Below are 18,245 nucleotides of genomic sequence, written 5' to 3' on the forward strand. Positions count from 1 at the left end.
ATGCGCAGCTTGACCTTCTGATTACAAACAGGGAGGAACTAATAGGGGAAGTAGAGGTGGGTGACAACCTGGGAAGCAGAGATCTGATGGGCAGAATCCTTTGGGATGCTAACATGAAGGGGAAAGGAGTCCAGAACAGCTGGCAGTATTTTAAAGAAGCCTTATTGAAGGCACAGAAAGAAACCATCCCAATGCGTAGCAAGAGAGGCAAACATGGTAGGAGACCAGATTGGCTTACAGGTGAAATCCTTGGTGAATGTAAGCACAAAAAGGAAGCTTACAAAAAGTGGAAACTTGGACAAATTACCAGGGAGGGGTATAGCTCGAGAATGCCGGGGGGTTATCAGGAAGGCGAAAGCGCAAATGGAATTGCGACTGGCTAAGGATATGAAGGATAACAAAGATTTCTACAGGCATGTTAACAAGAAGGTGATCAGAGAGGGTGTGCAGCCCCTACTGGATGAAGAAGGTAACCTAGTGACAGATGATGTGGGGAAAGCTGAAATACTCAATGCTTTCTTTGCCTCTGTATTCACAGACAACGTGGGCTCCTGGACTAATGTGCTAAGTGACGCAAGATGGGATGAAGATGGACAGCCCTTGGTGGGTAAAGAACAGGTTAGGAACTACTTAGAAAAGCTAAACGTACACAAATCCATGGGTCCGGACTTAATGCATCCGAGGGTACTGAGGGAGTTGAGGAGTCGAGTCAAATGTCATTGAGGAGTCTTTGGCCATTATCTTTGAAAAGTCATGGAGATCAGGAGAAATCCCGGATGATTGGAAAAAGGCAAATGTAGTGCCCATCTTCAAAAAAGGGAAGAAGGATGATCCAGGGAACTATAGGCCGGTCAGTCTTACCTCGGTTCCTGGAAAAATCATGGAAGGGATCCTTAAGGAATCCATTTTGAGGCACTTGGAAGAGAGGAAAGTGATTAGGAATAGTCAGCATGGATTCACAAAGGGCAAGTCATGCCTGACTAACCTGATTAGCTTCTATGATGAGGTAACTGGCTCTGTGGACATGGGAAAGTCAGTGGATGTGAAATACCTTGACTTTAGCAAGGCTTTTGATATGGTCTCCCACAATATTCTTGCCAGCAAGTTAAGGAAATGTGGATTGGATAAATGGACAGTAAGATGGATAGAAAGCTGGCTAGAAGGCCAGGCCCAGCGAGTAGTGATTAACGGCTTGATGTTAGGATGGCGGTCGGTTTCTAGTGGAGTGCCCCAAGGTTTGGTTCTAGGACCGGTTTTGTTCAATAGCTTTATTAATGACCTGGATGAGGGGATAGATTGCACCCTCAGCAGGTTTGCAGATGACACTAAATTAGGGGGAGAGGTAGAGACGCTGGCGGTAAGGGAGAGAGTCCAGAGTGACTTAGACAAATTGGTGGATTGGGCCACAAGAAATCTGAGGTTCTACAAGGACAAGTGCAGAGTCCTGCACTTGGGATGGAAGAATCCCAAGCATTACAGGCTGGGGACCAACTATCTAAGTAGGGGTATGTCTACACTACCACCCTAGTTCGAACTAGGGTGGTAATGTAGGTAACCAGAGTTGCAAATGAAGCCCGGGATTTGAATTTCCCGGGCTTCATTTGCATATTGCCGGGCGCCGCCATTTTTAAATGTCCGCTAGTGCGGACTCCGTGCCCCGCGGCTACATGCGTCACGGACTAGGTAGTTCGGATTAGGCTTCCTATTCCGAACTACTGTTACTCCTCGAAAAATGGCGGCGCCCGGCAATATGCAAATGAAGCCCGGGAAATTCAAATCCCGGGCTTCATTTGCAACTCCGGTTGCCTACATTACCACCCTAGTTCGAACTAGGGTGGTGGTGTAGACATACCCCAGTAGTTCTGCAGAGAAGGACCTGGGGGTTACAGTGGATGAGAAGCTGGATATTTGGCTTTGGTGAGGCCACATCTGGAGTATTGTGTCCAGTTCTGGGCCCCCCACCCACTACAAAAAGGATGTGGACGCATTGGAGAGGGTCCAGCGGAGGGCAACCAAAATGATTAGGGGACTGGAGCAAATGACCTGCGAGGAGAGGCTGAGGGAGTTGGGTCTGTTTAGTCTGCAGAAGCAAAGAGTAAGGGGGGATTTGATAGCAGCCTTCAACTTCCTGAAGGGAGGTTCCAAAGAGGATGGAGAGAGGCTGTTCTCAGTAGTGACAGATGGCAGAACAAGGAGCAATGGTCTCAAGTGGGAGAGGTCCTGGTTGGATATTAGGAAAAACTATTTCACTAGGAGAGTGGTGAAGCACTGGAATGGGTTACCTAGGGAAGTAGTGGAGTCTCCATCCCTAGAGATGTTTAAGTCTCGGCTTGGCAAAGTCCTGGCTGGGTTGATTTAGTTGGGATTGGTCCTGCCTAGAGCAGGGGCTGGACTTGATGACCTTCTGAGGTCTCTTCTAGCTCTATGGTTCTATGATTCTAAAATAGTGGAAAACTGAAAAATTGGATGATAATAATTGGAATTCCCATGTTGATTGATATTCTTTAAAAAAAGGGGTTCTTAACCATGCTCGTAGCCATTTCCATCACTCTCACTGACTCAACAGAAGTTCTAGGGTTTAGAGATGTTTGGGATTATTGTGTGTGCTGCTTGTGGTGTTTGGATAGTTGAATTGATTTGTACCTTCGGGCTTGTGTCTAGAGATTTATGTGGATTTGTGCAAGTAGCAAATGAAGGATGTGACACTCTACCTTGAAATAGCACCCTGAAGCCCCCATATACATCACTGTGATATGTCAATATGTTTTATACAGCATATGCCTTGAGGGATCATTTAATAACTCTTGATCTCTTGAACATTACTATTGTGTTGAATTGTACATTCTCACATTGAATGTGAAGTTATGAAGTATTGCTGTGTATGTGTTGTTGTAATATGTGGTAAGTAGGAAATGCCCACAGCTAGTCTTTGAGGGTGTCTAGACTACAGGGTTTTTCGAAAAAAGTGGCCTTTTTTTTAAAAAAAAAAAACTTCCCCTGTGTCTAGACTGCGGCTGCATTCTTTAAAAAGTAAATTGAAAGAACGCGGCAGTTTTTTTGACTGAGGAAAACCTCGTTTTACTAGGAAGAATGCCTTTTTTTCGAAAGTGCTCTTTCGAAAGAGCCTCGGAGCTGTTTCTCCTCACAGCACTCCAGCCCGACTCACAGACCTCCATCCTGGTAGTCTGGGCACATCACATATGCATACCCACCCCCTCCTCCACCATGGAATGCACAGCAATACAACTACCCACCACCACCATATGTTGGACAGTGGCAGTCTTGGGAGCCACCACACCGTTCCTTCCACAGCATCTAAACCTCGTCTGGCCTCTCCCCAACCTACGGCCTCAGCAGTGGACCCTACTTCCCTGGTGCATTCTGACATAGAAGACTATTTGTACATTGGGGATCTGTCCTCTCCCTCTGACAACTCATTCTTCTCTCTGGATGAGGCAGTTATCTCTGACACCCCCACACCGGAAGATGATTCAAAGAGATTCCAGGATCTTTTTAAAAGAGTAGCCTTAGCACAGGAACGTGATTTGCAAGAGGTACAAGAAAAACAATACCGCCACCTGCGAACTCTACAACCGCCTACCTCTTCCAGGATAGCTTCATCCATCGGGAGAGCTATCATGGATCCAGCAGATAACATCTGGCAAACTCCTGCTTCCATCGATCCAAGCAATAAAAGAGCTGATTGTAAATACTTCATCACGCCCAAAGGCATGGGCTTTCTTTTTACTCATCCAGCACCAAACTCACTAATAGTTGACTCGGTCAGACACAGAGCTAAACAACCTAATATCAGGACAACGCCACATAAGGACCATAAGAAAATGAACATCATGGGCCGCAAGGTTTTTTACTCAGCTACATTATTCCTTAGAGCAGCAAATTATAGTGACAAGCTTGCAGACTACGATTACTCAAACTATTCAAAATTACAAGAACTCGTCCAACACCTCCCAGAACATAAGAGACAGGTGCTCCTCAACATCATACAAGAAGGCCATACAGTCTCGCGCGCTGCCTTACAATCAGCGATGGACGTGGCGGATACAGCTGCGTGTGTCACAGCATCTGCAATCGTGATGCGTAGAATATCGTGACTACAAGGATCAGGTGTTCCCAGGGAACTGCAACAGAAGGTTGAAGATTTACCTTTAGATAAGACTCCTCTCTTCGCAGCGAAAACAGATGAAGTACTTTACTTCATGAAGGACTCTCGTACTATACTCAGGACCTTAGGGATGTACACATCCCCATTCAAAAGAGACTGATACACCTCGGATCAGAGACCAAGAGAGCCATATAGGCCTCAGACCAGATATGACTTCCGGCAAAAGCAGAGGCCTCAACGACGCAGACCACAACATCAGCAACAACCCAATCGGCTTCTGCTCAATCGTCCACTTCCAAACAAATTTGAAGTTTTGATTGAGAGCCATCTCCCCCACGGCCACACTGCTTCCCATTCGACCACAGTTCAACCACTGCCTTCGCCCTTTTTTCCAACAATATGCGCAGATACCATCCGATAAATGGGTCTTAGAACTCATTCAACATGGTTATGCTAGCCCTTTTATTTCTCCTCCCCCTACCCACCCTCCTACCCCGTCCCTCTTCAGGGACCCCTCTCACGAAACTGTCCTCGAACAAGAGGTGCTTCACCTCCTACACTTAGGTGCAATAGAACCAGTAACAGAATTTCAGGGTCCAGGGTTCTACTCAACTTATTTCCTAGCACAGAAAAAGAGTGGAGGATGGAGGCCTATACTGGATTTAAGGAGGCTCAACAAATACGTGGCCTATCACTGATTCAAGATGGTGACCCTAGCAACAATAATCCCCGCAACAGATCAAGGAGATTGGCTTTCAGCTCTCGACCTTCAGGATGCCTACTTCCATATTACAATCCACCCCACACACAGACGTTTCTTACGATTCACGGTGGGACATCAACATTACCAATACCGGGTGCTCCCCTTTGGCCTTTCAACAGCCCCCAGAGTATTCTCCAAAACTCTAGTGGTTGTAATGGCCTCACTACGACGTCAAGGAGTAATAATATTCCCATATTTAGACCATTGCCTGATAAAGGGCACGTCTTTCCAGGAAACTAAGAACATGATCGATATTACTACGAACTCTCTGCTCAACCTCAGGTTTCACATAAACTATGCAAAGTCCCCACTCCACCCAACCCAGAGGTTGGGATTCATAGGAGCTCTTATCGACACAGTGGCAGCAAAGGCTACACTACCAGCACACAGGTTCAGTACCAGGAGCAATCTTACTGCAGCAGCACAGTCCCCACTCACGATTTCAGTTTGCAAATGCCTCAAAATCCTCGGACATATGGCATCCACAACATATGTTGTCAAGCTAGCAAGGCTTCACATGAGAGGCCTGCAGTCTTGGCTAGCCACAACCTACACGCCATCCAGAGATCCACTTTCCAAGCTAGTTGCCATTCCACCACGGATACTCAGCTCCCTTCAATGGTGTGTTCTTGATCTTATAACTCACTTTGAAAGCCTCAGGGGAAGCCGGCGGGAGGGGCTCCAGCGGGGGGGGCAGCCCAGGTGCACCTGGGATCTTCCCCCCCCCCCCCCCCGCCGGCTTCCCCCGAGGCTTTCAAAGCTGCGGAGGGGCTCCGGCGGGGGGACAGCCCAGGCGCGCCTGGGATGCCCTGCTGCCGGAGCCCCTCCATGGCTTTGCAAAGCCTCGGGGGAAGCCGACGGGGGGGGGGGGCATCTCAGGCGCACCTGGGATGTATACCCGGCGTACAAGACGACCCCCGATTTTTGGGGGATGTTTTTTAACATCAGAGGTCGTCTTGTATGCCGGAATATACGGTAGTCTGGTGTAGCTGAAGCAAAATGCAGGACTAACACGGCTACATTTCTATTACAAACTGCTCAAGACTGTTAAGACCAAGGAAGACTGCGAAAAGCTTCAAAAAGATCTCACAAAACTAATTGGGCAACAAAATGGCAAATGAAATGTAATGTTGATAAATGTAAAGTAATGCACATTGGAAAAAATAATCCCAACTATACATACATATGATGGGGATTGATTTAGTTATAACTATTCAAGAGAGAGATCTTGGAGTCATTGTGGATAGTTCTCCGAGAACATCCACTCAATGTGCAGTGGCAGTCAAAGTAAATTGAATGTTAGGAATAATTTTAAAAGGGATAGAGAATAGGACAGAGAATATATTATTGCCTCTATATAAAATTATGGCATGCCCATATCTTGAATACTACATTCCAGTATAATCGCCTCATCTCACAAAAGATATATTGACATTGGAAAAGGTTCAGAGAAGATCAACAAACATGATTAGAGGTTTGGAACAGGTCCCATATGAAGAGAGATTAAAAAGACTTGGATTTTTCATCTTAAAAAAAAAAAAAAAAAGAAGACTAAGGGAGGAATATTATAGAGTTATATAAAATCATGTGGTGTGAATAAGGAAAAATTATTTACTTGTTCCCATAATAAGAGAACTAGGGGTCACTAAATTAAATTAATAGGTAGCAGGTTTAAAACAAAAGGAAGTTTTTTTTTTTTCTTCACGCAGCATACAGTTAGACTGTGGAACTCCTTGTCAGAGGATGTTGTGAAGACCAGGACTTTAACAGAGTTCAAAAAAGAACTAGATAAATTCATGGAGGTTAGGTCCATCAATGGCTATTAGCCAGGATGGGTAGGAATGGTATCCCTAGCCTCTGTTTGTTAGTCTGGAAATGGATGACAGGAGAGCAATCATGTGATGATTACCTGTTCTGTTCATTCCCTTTGGGGCAGCTGGCATTGGCCACTGTCAGAAGACAGGGTTAGGTGGAACTTTGGTCTGACCAAGTATGGCCATTCTTATGTTCTTATCTAAGGTGGGGTGTCCTCTAAGTATGGCAAGCAGCTCTTTGTAATGCAGAAGGTCTGAGTCTTAGCACTGGATTAACTGTTGGCATCCCTGGCCTTCTGATATTTGTGCCACAGACTGCTTTCATGTAGCACTGTTGCTGATCCCTCCCTACCACTTCTCCTGCATCCCTTGTGCAATCTTCTTGTAGGTGTCCACTTTATGGGTAATCTGTAGCCATGCCTGCATAGTCTCTTCTCACAAACCCAGGAAATCCAATACCTCCTGGTTACTCCAAGCCAAAGCACATCACATCTGGAGTGTGTAGCAGGCCTGCTCAGTTGAGCAGTTACATACAACAATGGAGAGCTGATAAGTGTGCTTGACAAACTGGACCATCATTAAAGGCATTTCAAAAACTCTCAGGGCTTTAGAGAGATGGGAAGCTTTCAGCTCTCCTGATCCCTAGACAATGGAGTTCACAACTGTAACCAGATAGGTACATGTCAGGAATTATGGGACAGCTTTAGGAAGACTACTAGGGTTGACATAATTGATGCAGAGAATATACCTATGGTTCGTCAACCACAGTATGTTGATCATGGCTCCACGTTGTATGGAGAAGTGATGTTACTATGCACTTACATTTGATGGGAGACAAATTTAAGTGTTGACTTACGTGCAATTAAGTCAATGCAAGATAGCTTATGTTGACCTAGCTTTGTAGGGTAGATCAGGCCACAGCCTATGGACAATCCTGAAATTTTATTATACATCTACATCTAAACTTTTTTGTCTTGTCACTGCTTCTTTACATGGTCCGTAGATCTTCCTCCTTTGGTTTTGATCTTATTAGTTATGGATGTATCATAAGGAATTCTGTAACTCAACCACTACTCTTCTGGCAATTTTTTTATTGGGTTTAATTGAGAAGACAGCACACAGGAAGTGAAATAAAAATACATAACTAATTTCCACTGATCAACAGTATTCAGAAATAATGTCCTTCTCTACGCCATCTAAACCATTAACATTAAGTTCCCTAAAACATAGCTTAGTGGTGGCTGGGAAAGGAAAGAACATTTTATCTTTATCCTGCAAAACAAATGATTCATTACAATATGGGAAGAACTACTATAGAAGTGAAACCCAGCAATATAATTGCCTAACAAGGAGCTAGAAAAAATTACATTCATTGACATTGGCAGGATGCATTGTTACATTTATGAAATATAAGGATCTGTATGAAGCTGTGGATCTTCTGTGTAAGAATGGCTTATTGTATACTTCCAACCTTCTTCTTCTTATCTATCTTTTCCTCCTTCCAACCTCAGTACTTTGTTCCTTTTCCTTCTCCCGTGCTTTCCTTAACTCATCCACTCCACTATCGTTAGGCCGTTCACCATAAGATTGTCAATAAAGCAAATTTCTAACCTTTCCCTGATCACTTTGCTTTTCAGTTGTATGTACCTCTTTTCCTTTACCTTCATCTTTCATATCTAGTTATCCATAGGTTCCCAGACGGGGGAGGGGGGGGCGATCATAGAGAAATTCCAGGGGGAGCGCGAGGCGACACAGCCCCCCCCCTATCAAGTTTTGCTGCCCCGGTCAGTTCCTTTTCTTTTGCTCAACAAGTTTTGCTGCTATTTTTTGGAGGGTGGGGTGAGGGTTTCTCAAAAATCAAAAAGGGAGCGTGATACCAAAAAGTTTGGGAACCACTGAGTTAGACAGTAAGCTCTAGCTCTTACTGCATAGTTTGCACAGTGCCTAGCACAGTACAGTCTTCAGTTGGGGCCTGAATGCTATTTTAATGCTTGTGTCACACTGGCTCGAGTGGTGCTTGAGCAGGTAGGGTTGCCAGATGGTTTACCCAAAAATACTGAACACCCTCCCACCAAAAGAAAAAAAAATGTGGAAAATTTTTTGTTGAAAAAACGAGGGAGGACCAAAGGTGTTGAGCAAAAAAAATAAGAAGGACACAGAGAGTTAAGCAAAAAAAAAAAAATTTAAAACAATATGGCCCCTTTAAAAACAGGTGGGGCTGGGCTCTGCCTCTCCTAACAGGCTACCAGCAGCCGGTAGCCATCTTGCCTCCCTCCCTGCTCCAGCCCAGACAGCTCCCCTGCAGAACCAGGTAAGCAGCAGAGGGGTGGAGGGGTCTGGTCCCAATTGCTGACTGTGTGTAGGGTTGCCAGGTGTCCACTATTGACCCAGACAGTTTGGTATTTTCACCCCCTGTCCGGGAAAAAAATCCGAAAATACGGGACATATTAAGTGTCTGGTATTTTCTGAATTTTTGTACTGGACAGGAGCCAAAAATTCCAGACTGTCCGGGTCAATACCAGACACATGGCAACAGTATGAGCAGGAGTGCCAACCTCAGAACTGTCAGTCAAAAAGTCGGGTAAATATCCTGGGCTGACTGTCTGTTCTTTAGATTTCACCACCTCAGAAACTAGTATGAACTCCGAAAGCACTAGAACAGTTTTATCATGGAGTCAGAGTTGCTGTGATATTACTGAATTTCTGATGTGAACATGTAGAAATTGTTGCACCTGCTGTTGTATGTTTGCCCCAGATTGTGTACAAAGTGGCACAAGTGAGGTGTCTATTGAAAGCTTATGCTTTGTTGATTTGCTGATCTCATTTATACAGTTGATATGAATGTATGTTTTTTTGTATGTGATGTTATGAGTATTGACTATGTACTGGTATTTTGCTACTGTGGAATGGTGAATAGTCAAGTGAATCGGAGTACAGTACTTGACTGACAATGAACCTTAAGAGTTGCCAATACACCTGGGAATTTTGCTGTAAACCTGTAGTCAAGCATGTATGCCATGGCTGCTTGCCTAAAAAAGACATGAATAGGTGACTGGTTCATGTGACAAACTCCATTTTGGGAGATAATTTCACACAGTGAGAACAATGGAATTCCTTCCACATGAGCAAGGATATAAAAAAGGCCCTAGGGGTTTCTCCATCACTCTAATATAACAGCACCGATAAGAAACTTAAGTTAATTTCACCTGTGGGTACAGGGGAGGATGCAGGGTGCTGGCTCTTGCAGGGGGTGTCAGGACTTGGGCAAGGATGCAGGAGGGGGTTTTGGCTCTGGGAGGAGACTGTTATGGTGCGGGCTCCCTCAAGGTGGTACTTACCACTTGCCACAACAGGTTGGCAGTGTAGTGAGGCTGAGGCAGGCTTTCTGCCTGCCTCAGCCCCACTCTAGATCCTTGCACAGATACGAAGTCTGCCTATGGATATACCTCTGTGTTCACTGATCTGCAGGGCCTTGCTCCCAGGAGCCAAAGGAGAGGAACATGGTGCCGCTGCTCATAGAAACTAGTGCCCCATTCTGGCAGCTCCTCCCAGCCATGCCACTGCACTGTCCCCACTCCCACTGCCAGTGTCCCCAGACAAAGCACTGGCACTTTGGAGCAGTGGCACCAGGCTCATCTCCTTTGGATGCAGTATCTTCTGGGAGAAGAGCCCTGTGGATCAGTGAATACTGCTGTCTAATCATGAGCAACAAGGCTCTACAGGCCACTCCCAGAAGTAGCCATCAGTCTCCTGTGGTCCTGCGTTAGGGGGCAGAGGGTATGTGGCCCTCTGCACAGCTCCACGCACCACTGTCCCTCTCTGCTGGCACCACACCCATCAGTCCCATTGGCCATGGTTTCCATTCCGAGTCAATGGGAGCTGTGGGGGGCAGTGTTTGCAGGCAGGAGCAGCACTCTGAGACTCCTTCCCTCTCCCCCGCACCACACACAAAGCCGCATGGGACAGGAAAAACCAGGGAGCCTGCTGAGCGCAATCTAGTGGGAGACTTCCCAGGATCAAGCAGTCAATCCAGTAGACCAGTTTGTGACCAGTGCTTTACATCAAAAATTGCAACAATATTCAGGCTACTCCCAGTCTCAAAGGTCTTTGATTGCAGATGAGAGTACAAATGACAATAGCCAATCTTGTAATAAACTAATCAAAGTTTTATTAACTAAGAAAAAGGTTATTTACAAGGTTAAAACAAGTCACGGACTGTAACTCATTAGTGTATGTATAAGCATCTATAATAAGTAACTCTGTGTCCTTTAAGACTGACCCATGCCAAGCAGCATGGTGATCTCTTGCTTGCAAGGATTCCTAAATGTCTCTCAGAGTCCAATTGCATCTGCTTGTCAGGGATTTGTAACCCTTTTTCCCCCAGAGTCTACTCTGATAGAACCAGTGTCAGCACCTGGTTCCTCTTCATGTGTGTAGGAAGAGCAATCAACAGTCTTGGTCCTTTTATAGCTTACAATGACTCATTTAGTTTCAAAGACCTTCTTGTCTGAAGGACTAGCACTTTACCTTAATTAATGCTTCATTTCCTGCTTGAGGCCAGTTCTCCATTACAGACCTATATCAGTATAACGGCATCACTCAGGAATGTGAAAAATCCACACCCTTTAGTGATATGTTTCAGCTGTGCCAATAAAGCATTTAAAGTGTAGGCCTGCCCTGCGTTACAGAGCTACAAAGGTTTACAGTGCAAATGCTCACTCTATACCAGGGGCTACTGACTTTATTAGTGAGATCAATACATACAGCATCCTACACTATTCATAAATTGTCAACACCAAATATTCTTGCAACTTTAATATTTATTTTAACAATACTAACACAGAGATACATCAGACTGGTTTCCAGCTATGTTTTTGTAAGAGTTCAGTGAGTCCTGAGGCCTTCACAGGAGCTGGGACCTGATCTGCCAGCATCATAACGAGTTAACAAGTAGAACTGGAGGATTTTTTCACAATTTCTAGAGCTCTCTAATAGAGCCACTGCTTGGGATTATTCTATTTAGGGTTGCCAGATACTGTCACAAAAAATTTAAAACATGGCAGGGAAAAAAATTGGTTGAGCAAAAAAAAAAGAATGCTGTGCCTTAAATACATGTGCTCCCTGTTCCCCCTGCCCCTGCAAGATGCAGCAAGGAAAAATGTCCCTGCCGGTCTTCCGTCTGAGAGAACCAGAAAATACCGGACATTTTACTTGTCAGGTATCTTCTGAGGTTTTTTACCGGACAGAAGATGCAATTACCTGACTGTCCGGGTGAAAATCAGACACCTGGCAACCCTAATTCTATTCCTTGCATTGACCTATCAAATGCACACAAGCCAGGATTACATAGAAAAAGCCAACACAAATGTCACGGTCATCAGTCTAATGCACCTATCATCAAGTCGGTCTCTGTGTGACTCCTTGAATCTTTTACTAGCAATGGCAGTACAGTTTGCTGATTGTCTTGCTGCTATTGTGTACCATTTTCTCTGACTCCTCTGAGGATTTGCAGAGTGTAGGAGTAGAGGGAGTTGACTAGACTTTGGGACTCTTAACTTATAAGTACTTCAGCCTCTGTCTGTCTCTGGATGGGGATTTAGGCTCACAAACACATGCACCAAGAGGGCAGGGGTGTGTGTGAGAGAGAGAGAGAGAGAGAGAGAGAGAGAGAATATCCTGTTCAGAATAATTTCATAATGCAGAAAGTACATTCTCAATATTGTTTTATATTGTCAGCACTACATTAGTTTCTGTGCATTGAGCAATTTCCAATTTTGGGGTAACACCATATTTTAGTGGAATGTTTTCTACTTAAGTTTGTACCGATAATGAGTGTAAGAAATGGATGGTCTTGTTCCATACCCAACACCTGTCTGTCCACATGTAAATGCATCAGTGTTTTAAACTCATAAAAGATATATAACTGATAACACTTGGTAGGCTGCTCATCACAGACTGAATAGGTACACATAGTACATCAGTTAGTATAGGTTGTATATGACCATTGTATTTAGTTTTTCTGTAATGTACTGTGTTTTTCTTTCTTCAGGCTGTTTTTATTACCATACCTTAATTATCTGGATGTTGCCTACAATGATATTAGCATTATTCCTCATGAAATCAGGAATCTCAGGTACTGATACATGATATACGCTGGAACCAGACTTATGTGTAAAAAATATTGCAAGCTATGTTATGAAATTGATGGTTATTAGTAATTCTGGAGTAACTCCACTGATGTCCCTGAATTTACTCTGGATTCACATGGGTATAACAGATCACAATCTGTCCTCCTGTCCTGTTAAAAGGGTCTGATTTTTAAAAATTAAATGGATGTCCAGTTGCTTAAATGTCATGATTTTGCTTCTAAGGTAACTGCACACAAATTCTAATCATTTGCTAAGGGTGACCATGTGCATGTGCACTAACCTAATATGCATGCATGAAGATCACTACAATTAAGTGCCCCCAAATCATGTAAATTCCATTGTCATTCACAGAAGGTATGTCTAGACTACGCTGAAGTTTTGAAAGAGGATATTCCTATGGAATTTGCATATTTTCTTCCGTTTTCACTTTCAAAAGTGGAGCTTTTGAAAGTGAAAGTAGTCGGGACGCGGGTTTTTTGGCAACCCCCCCTTTTTTGAAAAACCGCATAAACCTCATTTTTTGAGGAAGAGCGGCTTTTGAAAAAAGGGGGGGTTGCCAACAAAAACGCGTCCCGAGTACTTTGACTTTCTCTGCTTTCGAAAGTGAGATCGGAAGAAAATATGCAAATTTTCGTGGAATTTGCATATCCTCTTTTGAAACTTCAATGTAGTCTAGATGAGCCCAGAATGTGCAAGTGAAGGTGTGATTGCAGGACGGGCAGGCATACCTGTGCTAGCTTTAATCTAGGACAGGTGATGGCCCGGGGAGTTGGTAGTCCTTGCTGGACTGTAGAGGCAGAATCCAGGAGCGGTTGCCCTAAACTGTAATAGCTATGCAAGAGGATTTGTTTTTCCACACAAGGTCAGTTTGTCTCTGTTTTTGGTTAGAAAGTTTGTGGCTGTATCAGCAGCTGTTTATATGAGCCAAAGGAGAGCAGATACTGAAGTATACTTACATGTTAATAACCTAGAGTGTGAAGTTCGGAACACATACACCATTAAGTTTTTGCGAAATCTAAGGATGGCCTATCTGTGCATTTGGGAACCTGTCTTAAGCATCCAGCTGAATACATACACAATCCCTATTTCCAGTTGCTTACATTGTACTTGGGAAAATAATTCTTCTTTGTTCACATATTTGCATCATTGTATCTTACACTTAAAATGCATTGTTTTTTAAACTTAGCCTTTTACACATACACATGCGCCATCTTGTTGCAACAGCTCAGCAAGTGGGAAGTACACTACATATATAATCAGAGCTGAGATATATTGTGTGCATAATTTGGTGGTCCTTAAAATTACAGGACACTGGAATATCTGAATGTTGAAGGGAATCAGCTGTGTGCTTTGCCTTGTGAGGTTTTGAAGCTTCCTCTGAAATTCCTTAACATAGAAAATAACTTCATGCATCCCTTCTTATGGAAAGAAAACAGCCAGAACCAACCACAGAGACTTACTGATCTGGCTGCCCTTTGCTACTCCAGAAACAAATTGTGGCAAAAATATTCCAAGATTTCAAGGGATATTCAAGAAATATTGAACAAGTAAGTGATTGAAATCTCTGGCTACCCCCAGATTCTATGGGAACTATGGACACACAAGAAATGTACCAATGGCTCCTAATCACTTATTCTGGCAATGTCAGAAGGACACAGGCTTTAGACCTAGCAGTGTTTACTTTTTCCATCATGAGACCACCTCTGTAAAGCCCTACTATATCAGCTGTATGCCAGGCATTGTAAGTCACAGAGTAAGCAAAGAGAAATTACTGACATCTTCTTCTCATTGAATTAAGATAAAGCTGATCAATAATATCGCTGTTACATATTGGTCAATATATAACAATTCCCATGCAGGTGTGCTCAGCTGTGTTTCTGATTGAACTAAGAGCCTGTGCATTTTTTATAATACGTGGCAATGTACGTTTAGTTAAGTTCATCAAACATCATGTGCAAATCCCTCCATTTAACTGCCTTAGGATTCACCATAATAGCTTCCTACCCAAAAATGTTTGCTGCAGTCTCAAACTAAGGTTGTGCATAGAACAACCTGTTCAGGTGAGAGCTGTGAGCTTCAGAACAATCTATATAGAAAAAAATACCAGCTCAGTTTCTAGGAGTGGCAGAGTTACCGCACCCATGCACAGCATCTCTCTATTTTTACTTTGTCTGCCTCAGACTTCCACTGGTCCTCTTTCCCCACTCAAGCCATAGAAGTATAACAATGCCCACAGGGCCAGAGCAGGGGTCACCAGCCAGTAGATCAGGACCTACTAGTAATCCTGGAGCCTCTGACAGGTCATCCTGGCTGGTTTGGCTGGGAGGCTAAGTATCTGTACTTCAGTTACTCATCCCCCCACTGCTGTGTACCTCCTGCCTTCTACTTTAGAGCTGCCCCTCTTGGGAGCCTCCTACTTGCTGTGTACAGTGGGGATGGCAGAGTAGGAAGGTGCTGATGTGAGGTTGTCCCTCATCCCCCACCCCCATACTCATCTACATGGTGGGGAGAGAGAGGCCACAACAGAGCTTGGGATGGAGGGAGCTTTCTGGCAGCTGCTCCTATCTGAATGTGCCCCGCATACGTAAAAGGGCAAGGCAAATCTTTGTCACTCACACACTATGTATGTCTTTGTCACTCATCCAAACACTGTCTTACACACTCACCTCCTGACCCACTACATACTTGTGTTGTAGTTGTAACTTTTTACTTCTTTCCAGGTGTGTTAATTTAAATTTTGACTGGTCTGTGCATTTCATAATTTTATTTCTCTTTGATAATTAAATTAAATTCTATGGCTACGTCTAGACTGGCATGATTTTCCAGAAATGCTTTTAACGGAAAAGTTTTCTATCAAAAGCATTTGTGGAAAAGAGCGTCTAGATTGGCACGGACGCTTTTCTGCAAAAGCACTTTTTGCGGAAAAGCGTCCATGGCCAATCTAGATGCGCTTTTGCGCAAAAAAGCCCTTATCGCCATTTTTGCAATCGGGGCTTTTTTGCGGAAAACAAATCTGAGCTGTCTACACTGGCCCTTTTGCTCAAAAGGGACTTTTGCCCGAACGGGAGCAGCATAGTATTTCCACAAAAAGCACTGATTTCTTACAGTAGGAAGTCAGTGCTTTTGCGGAAATTCAAGCAGCCAGTGGCTGATTTTCTGGAAAAACTGGCCAGTCTAGACACAGCCTATGAGTAGTGAGCTTTAAAATGCCTAACCTGTCATAGCTGGAGATGCCACACTGACCAGAAGTCTCCTGGAACTGGGCCTGATCTTTGATCTCCTGGAGGCTCTTGCAGCCAAATCAGGAGATTGCCTGCTATCAGTTAAGCAGAGCAGCAGGGCTACGGCAGACTCTCCCCTGCCCTAGCCTTGTACTGCTCCTAGAAGTAGCTGGCATGTCCCTACTGCCCTGAGAGTGGCTGGTCTGGGGTCTCCACAGGCTGCCCTTGCCTGAAAGCACTGCCCCCACAGCTCAAGAATGGAGAACTATGGCTAATGGGAAGCATGGGGGTGGTGCCTGTGGATGGGGGTGTAGCATGTGGAGCCACCTGCCACTCACCTGCAGGTGCCAGTACTGGACATGTCATCTGCTTTTGGGAGCGGCACAGGGCCAGGGCCAGGGCAAGCTGCCTTAGCCCTCCTGTACCACCACTTGGGAGCCACCTGAGGTAAGCAGTGCCCAGCGTCTGCATGCTGAATCCCAACCCCAGACCTGAATCTCCTCCTGAGCCCTGAACCCCTGCCCCAGCATCAGTCCAGATCCCTTTCCATACTCTGAACTCGGCCCAAGTCCAGAGACTGCACCCCAACTCCCTACCCCAGCCTGATGAAAGTGAGTGAGGATGAGGGATGAAGTAATAAGGGCGGGGCCTCAGAGAAGGGGTGGGGTAGGGGAGGAGCAAGGGTATTTGGGTTTGAAATAGAGATTGGATTACACTTAAATCCAAAAACTGCTAGGCTGCATCTAGACTGGCAAGTTTTTCCACAAAAGCAGCTGCTTTTGCGGAAAAACTTGCCAGCTGTCTACACTGGCCGCTTGAATTTCCACAAGAACACTGACTTCCTACTGTCTGAAATCAGTGCTTCTTGCGGAAATACTGTGCTGCTCCCATTCGGGCAAAAGTCCTTTTGCGCAAAGCTTTTGCGCAAAAGGGCCAGTGTAGACAGCACAGATTTGTTTTGCGCAAAAAAGCCCCGATCGTGAAAATGGCGATAGAGGCTTTTTTGTGGAAAAGCGCATCTAGATTGGCACGGACGCTTTTCCGCAAAACGTGCTTTTGTGGAAAAGCGTCCGTGCCAATCTAGATGCTCTTTTCCTCAAATGCTTTTAACAGAAAACTTTTCCGTTAAAAGCATTTGCGGAAAATCATGCCAGTCTAGACATAGCCCTAGTGTGCTTTAAAAGATTGGAGACCATTGGGCTAAAGTAATCACTCCCTTGCAACAGAGAGCGTCTGCACCACAGTGTAGTTCAGGAAGCTCAGAAAACTTTCACAACCATCATAATCGGTCTGAGGCCAACTAGATGGTCTGTTAAGTTCTAGTTGAGAATTCAGAAAATGAAGTGGAATGTACTATGTTTGTATTGTCACAAGGACTGTGCAATGTTTCTGACTCAACGTTCCTCTCCATCTTAGCTGTAAAGTCTGTGACTGCTGCAAAGGACCATTGTATGGAAAAGGACTACAACTAATTCGATCTTGCAGAAACATATTTCGATTCCGCAGACTTCCTTTTCTTTTTAATGCCTGCTCACCATCCTGTCACAGCAGTTTCATGTCTCAAACGGACTCTATGACCCGAGTGCTTTATGGAAATTGATCTGGGTTGCAGGAGAGAAACTGGTGACATAATTAAGTTTTGAAATACATCTTTTAGGTTATGTACTAGAAAATAGCTTGTGATATTGAAGTGTTTGGGATTACTGTCTCTGTGCAATTATGTCCAAGTGATTTCTGACCTATATGTTCTATTTTTATTTGGAAAGAAGTCTTTGTCTGCTTAGGTTTCTTAGGAATCACTCACTAGGCTTTCTCTGAAGGCTTTTAAGAACTGTGTGTGCGTAAGCTATTAAGACATGGCCGGTTCTGTACAAATAGCCTATTTTATTAAGGGTTCAACAGCATAAGAAAGATGAGCACAGTTCATAATTTGCTAATGTTTCACTAGACACAAGTGACTAATTGAATTGACAACATATCAGGCCAAATGCATCCCCATATAAGCCAAATAAAGTTTATAAATTATACCAAGGATGATTTTGGCCCAGTATTTCCTGGAGAAAATAACTTTAATTCTCTTCACCCTACCAATAGTGCATCAATTTATAAATTCTTAACATGGTTTAAAACTAGGTAACAGTTTATAACCCAGTAACACAACTTCAGCACCAT

At 44.2% G+C, this 18,245-nt stretch overlaps 1 protein-coding gene across 7 annotated transcripts in view; it reads left to right on the forward strand.

The window, feature by feature from the left end:
- Positions 1–17,781, forward strand: part of LRRC63 (leucine rich repeat containing 63) — a 44,531-nt gene extending 26,750 nt beyond the window's left edge. For 6 of the 7 annotated variants that reach the window (XM_075919020.1, XM_025182099.2, XM_006118008.4 and 3 more), the window contains 3 exons: positions 12,753–12,836; positions 14,160–14,399; positions 17,490–17,781. In XM_075919020.1, the coding sequence (XP_075775135.1) occupies positions 12,753–12,836; positions 14,160–14,399; positions 17,490–17,673 (508 nt within the window). In that variant the 3' untranslated portion in view covers positions 17,674–17,781. The remainder of the gene's footprint in view (positions 1–12,752; positions 12,837–14,159; positions 14,400–17,489) is intronic. The other variant, XM_025182103.2, reaches the window with a different exon arrangement.
- The last annotated feature ends 464 nt before the right edge of the window (positions 17,782–18,245 follow it).

Source organism: Pelodiscus sinensis, chromosome 1 (assembly GCF_049634645.1).
Source record: "Pelodiscus sinensis isolate JC-2024 chromosome 1, ASM4963464v1, whole genome shotgun sequence".
NCBI classification, from domain to species: Eukaryota; Metazoa; Chordata; order Testudines; family Trionychidae; genus Pelodiscus; species Pelodiscus sinensis.